Source organism: Oncorhynchus nerka, linkage group LG4 (genome assembly GCF_034236695.1).
Source record: "Oncorhynchus nerka isolate Pitt River linkage group LG4, Oner_Uvic_2.0, whole genome shotgun sequence".
In the NCBI taxonomy this organism is placed as follows: Eukaryota; Metazoa; Chordata; class Actinopteri; order Salmoniformes; family Salmonidae; genus Oncorhynchus; species Oncorhynchus nerka.
In genome coordinates this window covers 2,877,545-2,891,392 of record NC_088399.1, presented here as the reverse complement: position 1 = coordinate 2,891,392, position 13,848 = coordinate 2,877,545, and the positions used below count along the sequence as shown (strand labels likewise).

The window sequence follows — 13,848 nt, the reverse complement described above, 5'->3', positions numbered from 1 at the left end:
TTGATATCTATAGTCTGACCCCCTGATAGTGATATCTATAGTCTGACCCCCTGATATTGATATCTATAGTCTGACCCCCTGATAGAGATATATATAGTCTGACCCCCTGATAGAGATATCTATAGTCTGATCCCCTGATAGAGATATACACAGTCTGACCCCCTGATGGTGATATCTATAGTCTGACCCCCTGATAGAGATATCTATAGTCTGACCCCCTGATAGAGATATCTATAGTCTGACCCCCTGATAGAGATATCTATAGTCTGACCCCCTGATAGGGATATCTATAGTCTGACCCCCTGATAGAGATATCTATAGTCTGACCCCTGATAGTGATATATATAGTCTGACCCCCAAGATAGAGATATCTATAGTTCTGACCCCTGATAGTGATATCTATAGTCTGACCCCATGATAGAGATATCTATAGTCTGACCCCATGATAGAGATATCTATAGTCTGACCCCCTGATAGTGATATCTATAGTCTGACCCCCTGATAGTGATATCTATAGTCTGATCCCCTGATAGAGATATATATAGTCTGACCCCCTGATAGTGATATCTATAGTCTGATCCCCTGACAGAGATATCTTTAGTCTGACCCCAACACGATAGTGATATATATAGTCTGACCCCCTGATAGTGATATATATAGTCTGACCCCCTGATAGAGATATCTATAGTCTGACCCCATGATAGTGATATATATAGTCTGACCCCCTGATAGAGATATCTATAGTCTGACCCCTGATAGTGATATATTAGTCTGACCCCTGATCAGAGATATATATAGTCTGACCCCTGATAGGGATATCTATAGTCTGACTTAGAGATATATATAGTCTGACCCAATAGTGATATCTATAGTCTGAACCCTGATAGAGATATCTATAGTCTGACCCCTGATAGTGATATATATAGTCTGACCCCCTGATAGAGATATATATAGTCTGACCCCCTGATAGGGATATCTATAGTCTGAACCCCTGATAGAGATATATATAGTCTGACCCCCTGATAGTGATATCTATAGTCTGACCCCCTGATAGAGATATCTATAGTCTGACCCCGATAGAGATATCTATAGTCTGGATCCTGACCCCTCAGAGATATCTATAGTCTGACCCCATGATAGTCATATCTATAGTCTGACCCCATGATACTGATATCTATCGCCTACTTAGTGATATCTATAGTCTGACCCCATTTTAGTGATATATATAGTCTGACCCCTGATAGTGATATATGTAGTCTGACCACCTGATAGTGATCCATATATAGTCTGACCCCTGATAGTGATATATATAGTCTGACCCCTGATATATATAGTCTGACCCTGATAGTGATATCTATAGTCTGACCCCTGATAGTGATATCTATAGTCTGACCCCCTGATAGAGATATCTATAGTCTGACCCCTGATAGTTCCAGATATCTATAGTCTGGATATAGATATCTATAGTTTGACCCCTGATAGAGATATCTATAGTCTGACCCCTGATAGTGATATCTATAGTCTGACTTCCTGATAGAGATATCTATAGTCTGACTATTCGTCTGACCCTGATAGAGATATCTATAGTCTGACCCCTGATAGTGATATCCTCATCTCCATAGTGATCATTCTAGTCTGACCCCTGATAGAGATATCTATAGTCTGACCCCTGAATATGCTGAGATATCATATAGTCTGACCCCTGATAGTATATATAGTCTGAAGAGATTAACCCTGATAGAGATATATAGTCTGATGATAGAGATATCTATAGTTTGACCCCTGATAGAGATATCTATAGTCTGACCCCTGATAGAGATATCTATAGTCTGACCCCTGATAGAGATATTATAGTCTGACCCCTGATAGAGATATCTACCCTCCTTTTGACCTCTGACCCCTGATAGAGATATATATAGTCTGACCCCTGATAGTGATATCTATAGTCTGACCCCCTGATAGAGATATCTATAGTCTGACCCCTGATAGTGATATACATAGTCTGACCCCCTGATAGAGATATATATAGTCTGACCCCCTGATAGGGATATCTATAGTCTGAACCCCTGATAGAGATATATATAGTCTGACCCCCTGATAGTGATATCTATAGTCTGACCCCCTGATAGAGATATCTATAGTCTGACCCCCTGATAGAGATATCTATAGTCTGACCCCCTGATAGAGATATCTATAGTCTGACCCCCTGATAGAGATATCTATAGTCTGACCCCATGATAGTGATATCTATCGTCTGACCCCATGATAGTGATATCTATAGTCTGACCCCGTGATAGTGATATATATAGTCTGACCCCCTGATAGTGATATATGTAGTCTGACCCCCTGATAGTGATATATATAGTCTGACCCCCTGATAGTGATATATATAGTCTGACCCCCTGATATATATAGTCTGACCCCCTGATAGTGATATCTATAGTCTGACCCCCTGATAGTGATATCTATAGTCTGACCCCTGATAGAATATCTATAGTCTCCCCTGATATAGATATCTATAGTCTGACCATCCTGATAGAGATATCTAAGTCTGACCCCTGATAGAGATATCTATAGTCTGACCCCTGATAGTGATATCTATAGTCTGACCCCTGATAGAGATATCTATAGTCTGACCCCCTGATAGTGATATCTATAGTCTGACCCCTGATAGAGATATCTATAGTCTCCAGACCCCTGATAGTGATATCTATAGTCTGACCCCTGATAGTGATATATATAGTCTGACCCCTGATAGTGATATATAGTCCTCCCCTGATATATATAGTCTGACCCCTGATAGTGATATCTATAGTCTGACCCCCTGATAGTGATATCTATAGTCTGACCCCTGATAGAGATATCTATAGTCTGACTCTCTGATATAGATATCTATAGTCTGACCCCTGATAGTGATATATATAGTCTGACCCCCCTGATAGGATATATATAGTCTGACCCCTGATAGTGATATCTATAGTCTGACCCCTGATAGTGATATCTATAGTCTGACCCCATGATAGTGATATATAGTCCCCACTCTGATAGAGATATCTATAGTCTGACCCCTGATATTGATATCTATAGTCTGACCCCTGATAGGGATATCTATAGTCTGACCCCCTGATATATATAGTCTGACCCCTGATAGTGATATCTATAGTCTGGCCCCTGATAGAGATATCTATAGTCTGACCCCAATAGTGATATATATAGTCTGACCCCTGATAGTGATATCTATAGTCTCCCTGATAGAGATATCTATAGTCTGACCCCATGATAGAGATATATATAGTCTGACCCCTGATAGTGATATCTCCCTGACCCCTGATAGAGATATCTATAGTCTGACCCCTGATAGTGTTATCTATAGTCTGACCCCCTGATAGAGATATCTATAGTCTGACCCCCTGATAGAGATATCTATAGTCTGACCCCCTGATATTGATATCTATAGTCTGACCCCTGATAGAGATATCTATAGTCTGACCCCATGATAGTGATTTATAGTCTGACCCCTGATAGTGATATATATAGTCTGACCCCCTGATAGTGATATCTATCGTTGGAAGCTGACCTCATGATAGTGATATCCGCTAGTCTGACCATAGTGATATATATAGTCTGACCCCTGATAGAGATATCTATAGTCTGACCCCTGATAGAGATATCTATAGTCTGACCCCCTGATAGAGATATCTATAGTCTGACCCCCTGATAGAGATATCTATAGTCTGACCCCCTGATAGAGATATCTATAGTCTGACCCCATGATGGTTCTGTTTGACCAGCAGGTCACAGATACAACCTTTCCTGGCATCAGGGCTCAGGCCCTGCCAAAAGGGCACATAATGAACCAGGCTTGTGCAGCTTAGAGCTCATCTCAGTAGCTAGGTTTAATAAGACGATGCTATCTGCTGCAGTCGTTTAGTCACAGTGTCCTCCAGCTGCAAGCGCAGGTGTAAAGAATTATATGATTTCATTGAGATTCATGAACAGAAGACAGTCCCACATCAGAATCACCTGAGTGGCTTTCTGTTCTGGCCTTTAACCCCTGAATTCTAAGCCTCAAATGTACCCTTCTCCTATAACCTCATCTGTTTTTCTGCCCTCCCTGCAATAGATATGTTACAACACGGTCTCCCTTGAAGGTCTGAGTGGTTTTACATCTCGTCCCAGGAGGAGATCTTCCCTGGTCTCCTCTGAGAGCCATCACTCTTCCCTGGTCCCCTTACTAACAGATATGACCCCATAGGAAGCCCATGTGATAGACTGGGCCCTGGTCTCATGAATAGGGTGTTACTATCTTCCCCACTGGTCTCCCAACAAACAGGTTCCCCTTCTCCCTTAGAGGGAGGATATGAGAGATGAGGGGAGGGGAGGGGCTCCCCTTAAACAGATATGTTACAACTTCCCCCGGTCTCCCCTTACTAATAGATATGTTACAACTCCCCCTGGTCTCCCCTTACTAATAGATATGATACAACTTCCCCCTGGTCTCCCCTTACTAATAGATATGTTACAACTTCCCCCCTGGTCTCCCTTACTAATAGATATGTTACATCTTCCCCTGGTCTCCCCTTACTAATATATATGATACATCTTCCCCCTGGTCTCCCCTTACTAATAGATATGTTACATCTTCCCCCTGGTCTCCCCTTACTAATAGATATGATACATCTTCCCCTGGTCTCCCCTTACTAATAGATATGATACATCTTCCCCTGGTCTCCCTTACTAATAGATATGTTACATCTTCCCCTGGTCTCCCCTTACTAATATATATGATACATCTTCCCCCTGGTCTCCCCTTACTAATAGATATGATACAACTTCCCCTGGTCTCCCATTACTAATAGATATGATACATCTTCCCTGGTCTCCCTCACTAATAGATATGATACATCTTCCCTGGTCTCCCCCTCACTAATAGATATGATACAACTTCCCTGGTCTCCCCTTACTAATAGATATGTCCAACTTCCCTGGTCTCCCCCTTACTAATAGATATGATACAACTTCCCCTGGTCTCCCCTACTAATAGATATGATACAACTTCCCCTGGTCTCCCCTTACTAATAGATATGATACAACTTCCCCTGGTCTCCCCTTACTAATATATATGATACATCTTCCCCCTGGTCTCCCCTTACTAATAGATATGATACAACTTCCCCCTGGTCTCCCATTACTAATAGATATGATACATCTTCCCCTGGTCTCCCCTCACTAATAGATATGATACAACTTCCCCTGGTCTCCCCTTACTAATAGATATGTTACAACTTCCCCTGGTCTCCCCCCCTTACTAATAGATATGTCCTATCTTCCCCTGGTCTCCCCTTACTAATAGATATGTTACAACTTCCCCTGGTCTCCCCTTACTAATAGATATGATACAACTTCCCCCTGGTCTCCCCTTACTAATAGATATGATACAACTTCCCCCTGGTCTCCCCTTACTAATATATATGATACAACTTCCCCTGGTCTCCCCTTACTAATAGATATGATACAACTTCCCCCTGGTCTCCCCTTACTAATAGATATGATACAACTTCCCCTGGTCTCCCCTTACTAATAGATATGTCCTATCTTCCCCCTGGTCTCCCCTTACTAATAGATAGCTTCAATGCCATACAACCCTCCTTCCGTGGCCTCCAATTGCTCTTAAATACAAGTAAAACTAAATGCATGCTCTTCAACCGATCGCTACCTGCACCTACCCGCCTGTCCAACATCACTACTCTGGACGGCTCTGACTTAGAATACATGGACAACTACAAATACCTAGGTGTCTGGTTAGACTGTAAACTCTCCTTCCAGACCCATATCAAACATCTCCAATCCAAAGTTAAATCTAGAATTGGCTTCCTATTTCGCAACAAAGCATCCTTCACTCATGCTGCCAAACATACCCTTGTAAAACTGACCATCCTACCAATCCTCGACTTTGGCGATGTCATTTACAAAATAGCCTCCAATACCCTACTCAACAAATTGGATGCAGTCTATCACAGTGCAATCCGTTTTGTCACCAAAGCCCCATATACTACCCACCATTGCGTCCTGTACGCTCTCGTTGGCTGGCCCTCGCTTCATACTGCCGCCAAACCCACTGGGTCCATGTCATCTACAAGACCCTGCTAGGTAAAGTCCCCCTTATCTCAGCTCGCTGGTCACCATAGCATCTCCCACCTGTAGCACACGCTCCAGCAGGTATATCTCTAATCACCCCCAAAACCAATTCTTTCTTTGGCCGCCTCTCCTTCCAGTTCTCTGCTGCCAATGACTGGAACGAACTACAAACATCTCTGAAACTGGAAACACTTATCTCCCTCACTAGCTTTAAGCACCAACTGTCAGAGCAGCTCACAGATTACTGCATCTGTACATAGCCCACCTATAATTTAGCCCAAACAACTACCTCTTTCCCAACTGTATTTAATTAATTAATTAATTTTGCTCCTTTGCACCCCATTATTTTTATTTCTACTTTGCACATTCTTCCATTGCAAAACTACCATTCCAGTGTTTTACTTGCTATATTGTATTTACTTTGCCACCATGGCCTTTTTTGCCTTTACCTCCCTTCTCACCTCATTTGCTCACATCGTATATAGACTTGTTTCTACTGTATTATTGACTGTATGTTTGTTTTACTCCATGTGTAACTCTGTGTCGTTGTATCTGTCGAACTGCTTTGCTTTATCTTGGCCAGGTCGCAATTGTAAATGAGAACTTATTCTCAACTTGCCTACCTGGTTAAATAAAAAAATAAAAAAATAAAGATATAGACTTCCCTACCAGCGAATCAAGGACATTCCCTCCCTCTTCCCTACCAGCAAATCAAGGACATTCTCCTTCTTCCCTACCAGCGAATCAAGGACATTCCCTCCCTCTTCCCTACCAGCAAATCAAGGACATTCTCCTTCTTCCCTACCAGCGAATCTTTCCCTACCAGCGAATCAAGGACATTCTCCTTCTTCCCTACTTCCCTACCAGCGAATCAAGGACATTCCCTCCTCTTCCCTTCCATTCTACCAGCGAATCAAGGACATTCCTCCCTCTTCCCTACCAGCGAATCAAAGACATTCTCCCTGTTCCCTACCAGCTCATCAAGGACATTCCCTCCCTCTTCCCTACCAGCGAATCTAGGACTTTCTCCTTCTTCCCTACCAGCTCATCAAGGACATTCCCTCCCTCTTCCCTACCAGCGAATCAAGGACATTCTCCTTCTTCCCTACCAGCGAATCAAGGACATTCTCCTTCTTCCCTACCAGCGAATCAAGGACATTCTCCTTCTTCCCTACCTGCGAATCAAGGACATTCCCTCCCTCTTCCCTCCCATCAAATCAAGGACATTCTCCCTCTTCCCTACCAGCGAATCAGGGATATTCTGATAAGCGTGACAAAGTTTGATGATGTAATGTTACAAGTAAAGTAGGAAGACCAGGTTTTAAAAGGCAACAGGATATTAATGTGACATGAAGGAGTTGTTTCCATGTGGTCTGGAGAAGCGGTTTAATGCTCTGACTGAATGGAAGCTGATAATTATTCGTTTTTTACTCTGCTGGTCTCAGCAGGTCCCAGGAAGACATGACGAGTCCTCGCTTTCCGAGACCGAGTACCAATGTATCCTACACCGAGGCAAGACCGAGAAACTCAATATGTTGACTCCAGTACTTCAACACTAGCTCATGGACTATGCTGCCTGGACTAGAACATTATAGCCTGGGTACCAGACCTGTTTGTGCTATTATTCCTCTCCTTGCCACCTCTTGTCAGATGCCAAACATGTAAATGCTGCTGCTGCTACGGTTAACCTCTCTTTTCCACCTTCCTCATGTTTTCTCTCTCTCTCTCTTTCCTTCCTTCTTCCTCTCTCCTTCTACCCCTCCCTTCCTCCCTCCCTGATGGACTAACAAACAGGCATCCTATCAGGGCGGGGACTGGAGGTACCTGTCGCGGCTCCATCTGCGGGTGGTCACCCTGGTGGAGCACCCCTTCGTCTTCACCCGGGAGGTGGATGAGGACGGTCTCTGTCCCGCTGGTCAGCTCTGCCTGAACCCCCTCACCAACAACACAGCCCTGCTCCAGTCTCTCTTCCTCCAGATGCGGGGGCCTAACGACAGCATTCCCATGAAGTATAAGAAGTGTTGCTACGGCTACTGCGTCGATCTACTGGAGAAACTGGCGGAGGACATGGGGTTTGATTTCGACCTGTATATTGTAGGCGACGGCAAGTACGGTGGGTTTAAGAACGGACGCTGGACAGGGCTGGTGGGGGATCTTCTCAGCGGAGCGGCCCACCTGGCCGTCACATCTTTCAGTATCAACTCGGCCCGGAGCAGGGTTATAGACTTCACCTCCCCGTTCTTCTCCACCTCTCTGGGCATCCTGGTACGGACCCGGGATACGGCCGCGCCCATCGGGGCATTCATGTGGCCCCTGCACTGGTCCATGTGGCTGGGGATATTCGTCTCGCTACACGTTACTGCCGTGTTCCTGACCATCTACGAGTGGAACAGCCCGTTTGGGATGACGCCGCGAGGCAGGAACAGAGATAAGGTGTTCTCCTTCTCCTCGGCTCTGAACGTCTGCTATGCCATCCTGTTTGGCCGTACAGCTGCCATTAAACCTCCTAAGTGCTGGACGGGGCGGTTCCTCATGAATCTCTGGGCTATCTTCTGCCTGTTCTGTCTGTCCACCTACACAGCCAATCTGGCCGCCGTCATGGTGGGGGAGAAAACATTCCAGCAACTCTCAGGAATACACGATCCAAAGGTAGGAAAACTCAGCTGTATTAACTCCTGTCCAGTACTACAACACGTGCATGAATAGTGCACCGTAGGGTGTTGTGGGGCTGAGGCCTGAAACTAGGTAGAAGGGCCAGGGGGGCTGGGAAGAGTGGCCTGGAGAGAGGGGCTATGGAGAGGGTCTGCGGTAAGGGGGCTAGGGGGGAGAGGCAGCCTGCTAGGGAGAGTTGCAGAGGGGCTGGGGTAAGGGGGCTATGGAGAGGGAGAGGGGCTAGGGAGTGTGGCTGGGACATGGGGAGAGGGGAGAGGGGCCTGTTTTAGAAGGGTTAAGGAGAGGGAGATGGGCTGAGGAGAGGGGCTGGGAAGAGGGAGAGGGGCTGGGGATAGGGGCTGGGGTATGGAGAGAGGGACAGGGGCCTGGGAGAGAGTCCTGGGGAGAGTGGTTAGGGAGAGGGCCCTGGGAGAGGGGCCTGGGGAGAGGGCCCTGTGATAGGGGCAGGGGTATGGGGAGAGGGGGCTGGGGTGAGGGAAAGGGACTGGGAGAGAGTCCTGGGGAGAGGGGTTAGGGAGAGGGCCCTGGGAGAGAGCCTGGGGAGAGGGGGTTAGGGAGAGGGCCCTGGGAGAGGGGTTAGGGAGAGGGGAGAGGGCCCTGGGAGAGTGGCTGGGGTATGAGGAGAGGGAAAGGGACTGGGAGAGAGTCCTGGGGAGAGGGGTTAGGGAGAGGGCCCTGGGAGAGGGGTTGGTTAGGGAGAGGGGAGAGGGCCCTGGGAGAGGGGTTAGGGAGAGGGCCTGGGGAGAGGGGAGAGGGCCCTGGGAGAGTGGCTGGGGTATGGGGATGGATGAGGCATAAGGTTCAGGAGGTTATGGATTTTACAATGGAGAGGAGTTGAAGTGAAAAGGTATTTTTGAAAAGAGTCCAGTAGATCTATGAGGGTTGCAGTGTTGTGGAGAGTTCCAGTTTAAAGTGCAGTATCATCACAATTAATCAGTGGTCTGTCTGGGACAGTCCGACTGGTCTAAGCAACTGCCTCCAGAATAGGTCATATAATGTATCAGTGTGAATGTGGGATCAAATCCACCCCACTGCTATTCTAGATTACCCTCTCATCCTATCTTTCCTGTCAGTCTTTCACTGTCCTGTCTAAACAATACATGCCAAATGGTTGGACAGCCTAACTCCTTTAAAAAACAAATAACAATCACAGTTTAAAGGTAACAGGAGCTAAGAGAGCTCTGTAACAGGTAAGCTGTGATGAGGAAGTAATAGACCACAGTTACAGGAGGTTACAGACCACAGTTACAGGAGGTTACAGACCACAGTTACGGGAGGTTACAGACCACCGTTACGGGAGGTTACAGACCACCGTTACGGGAGGTTACAGACCACCGTTACGGGAGGTTACAGACCACCGTTACGGGAGGTTACAGACCACCGTTACGGGAGGTTACAGACCACCGTTACAGGAGGTTACAGACCACCGTTACAGGAGGTTACAGACCACCGTTACAGGAGGTTACAGACCACCGTTACAGGAGGTTACAGACCACCGTTACAGGAGGTTACAGGCCACCGTTACAGGAGGTTACAGGCCACCGTTACAGGAGGTTACAGGCCACCGTTACAGGAGGTTACAGACCACCGTTACAGGAGGTTACAGGCCACCGTTACAGGAGGTTACAGGCCACCGTTACAGGAGGTTACAGGCCACCGTTACAGGGGGTTACAGACCACATTTACAGGGGGTTACAGACCACAGTTACAGGAGGTTACAGACCACAGTTACAGGAGGTTACAGACCACAGTTACAGGAGGTTACAGACCACAGTTAGAGGGGGTTACAGACCACAGTTAGAGGGGGTTACAGACCACAGTTAGAGGGGGTTACAGACCACAGTTAGAGGGGGTTACAGACCACAGTTAGAGGGGGTTACAGACCACAGTTAGAGGAGGTGACAGACCACATTTACAGGGGGTTACAGACCACAGTTACAGGAGGTTACAGACCACAGTTACAGGAGGTGATAGACCACACTAACAGTTACAGGGGGTGATAGACCACTAACAGTTACAGGGGGTGATAGACCACTAACAGTTACAGGGGGTGATAGACCACTAACAGTTACAGGAGGTACTAGACCACTAACAGTTACAGGGGGTGATAGACCACTAACAGTTACAGGGGGTGATAGACCACTAACAGTTACAGGAGGTACTAGACCACTAACAGTTACAGGAGGTGATAGACCACTAACAGTTACAGGAGGTGATAGACCACTAACAGTTACAGGGGGTGATAGACCACTAACAGTTACAGGGGGTGATAGACCACTAACAGTTACAGGAGGTGATAGACCACTAACAGTTACAGGGGTGATAGACCACTAACAGTTACAGGGGTGATAGACCACACTAACAGTTACAGGTTACAGGAGGTGATAGACCACTAACAGTTACAGGGGGTGATAGACCACACTAACAGTTACAGGGGGTGATAGACCACACTAACAGTTACAGGAGGTGATAGACCACTAACAGTTACAGGAGGTGATAGACCACTAACAGTTACAGGAGGTGACTAGACCACTAACAGTTACAGGGGGTACTAGACCACTAACAGTTACAGGAGGTACTAGACCACTAACAGTTACAGGAGGTGATAGACCACTAACAGTTACAGGAGGTACTAGACCACTAACAGTTACAGGAGGTACTAGACCACTAACAGTTACAGGGGGTGATAGACCACTAACAGTTACAGGAGGTACTAGACCACTAACAGTTACAGGGGTGATAGACCACTAACAGTTACAGGGGGTGATAGACCACACTAACAGTTACAGGAGGTCCTAGACCACACTAACAGTTACAGGGGGTGATAGACCACTAACAGTTACAGGGGGTGATAGACCACTAACAGTTACAGGAGGTGAAAGACCACTAACAGTTACAGGGGGCACTAGACCACACTAACAGTTACAGGAGGTACTAGACCACTAACAGTTACAGGAGGTGATAGACCACTAACAGTTACAGGGGGTGATAGACCACACTAACAGTTACAGGGGGTGATAGACCACTAACAGTTACAGGAGGTACTAGACCACTAACAGTTACAGGGGGTGATAGACCACACTAACAGTTACAGGGGGTGATAGACCACACTAACAGTTACAGGGGGTGATAGACCACACTAACAGTTACAGGAGGTACTAGAACACACTAACAGTTACAGGGGGTGATAGACCACTAACAGTTACAGGGGGTGATAGACCACTAACAGTTACAGGGGGTGATAGACCACTAACAGTTACAGGGGGTGATAGACCACTAACAGTTACAGGGGGTGATAGACCACACTAACAGTTACAGGGGGTACTAGACCACTAACAGTTACAGGAGGTACTAGACCACTAACAGTTACAGGAGGTGATAGACCACTAACAGTTACAGGAGGTGATAGACCACTAACAGTTACAGGAGGTGATAGACCACTAACAGTTACAGGGGGTGATAGACCACTAACAGTTACAGGGGGTGATAGACCACTAACAGTTACAGGAGGTACTAGACCACTAACAGTTACAGGAGGTACTAGACCACTAACAGTTACAGGGGGTGATAGACCACTAACAGTTACAGGGGGTGATAGACCACACTAACAGTTACAGGGGGTGATAGACCACACTAACAGGTACAGGAGGTACTAGACCACTAACAGTTACAGGAGGTGATAGACCACACTAACAGTTACAGGGGGTGATAGACCACACTAACAGTTACAGGGGGTGATAGACCACACTAACAGTTACAGGAGGTGATAGACCACTAACAGTTACAGGAGGTGATAGACCACTAACAGTTACAGGAGGTACTAGACCACTAACAGTTACAGGAGGTACTAGACCACTAACAGTTACAGGAGGTACTAGACCACTAACAGTTACAGGAGGTACTAGACCACTAACAGTTACAGGAGGTACTAGACCACTAACAGTTACAGGAGGTACTAGACCACTAACAGTTAAAGGAGGTACTAGACCACTAACAGTTACAGGAGGTACTAGACCACTAACAGTTACAGGAGGTACTAGACCACTAACAGTTACAGGGGGTGATAGACCACTAACAGTTACAGGAGGTACTAGACCACTAACAGTTACAGGGGGTGATAGACCACTAACAGTTACAGGGGGTGATAGACCACACTAACAGTTACAGGAGGTCCTAGACCACACTAACAGTTACAGGGGGTGATAGACCACTAACAGTTACAGGGGGTGATAGACCACTAACAGTTACAGGAGGTGAAAGACCACTAACAGTTACAGGGGGCACTAGACCACACTAACAGTTACAGGAGGTACTAGACCACTAACAGTTACAGGAGGTGATAGACCACTAACAGTTACAGGGGGTGATAGACCACACTAACAGTTACAGGGGGTGATAGACCACTAACAGTTACAGGAGGTACTAGACCACTAACAGTTACAGGGGGTGATAGACCACACTAACAGTTACAGGGGGTGATAGACCACACTAACAGTTACAGGGGGTGATAGACCACACTAACAGTTACAGGAGGTACTAGACCACACTAACAGTTACAGGGGGTGATAGACCACTAACAGTTACAGGGGGTGATAGACCACTAACAGTTACAGGGGGTGATAGACCACTAACAGTTACAGGGGGTGATAGACCACTAACAGTTACAGGGGGTGATAGACCACTAACAGTTACAGGAGGCACTAGACCACTAACAGTTACAGGAGGTGATAGACCACTAACAGTTACAGGGGGCACTAGACCATTAACAGTTACAGGGGGCACTAGACCACTAACAGTTACAGGGGGCACTAGACCACTAACAGTTACAGGAGGTACTAAATCACTAACAGCTACAGGGGGCACTAGACCACTAACAGTTACAGGGGGTGATAGACCACTCTAACAGTTACAGGAGGTACTAGACCACTAACAGTTACAGGAGGTGATAGACCACTCTAACAGTTACATGAGGTACTAGACCACTAACAGTTACAGGGGGCACTAGACCACTAACAGTTACAGGGGGCACTAGACCAC

At 46.4% G+C, this 13,848-nt stretch overlaps 1 protein-coding gene across 1 annotated transcript in view; it reads left to right on the top strand.

The window, feature by feature from the left end:
- The window catches only part of grin3a (glutamate receptor, ionotropic, N-methyl-D-aspartate 3A), a 99,785-nt gene that overhangs the window by 67,283 nt on the left and 18,654 nt on the right, over positions 1-13,848 (top strand). Inside the window, exon 3 of the mRNA XM_065017120.1 lies at positions 7,917-8,787. Within this exon, the coding sequence (XP_064873192.1) occupies positions 7,917-8,787 (871 nt within the window). The remainder of the gene's footprint in view (positions 1-7,916; positions 8,788-13,848) is intronic.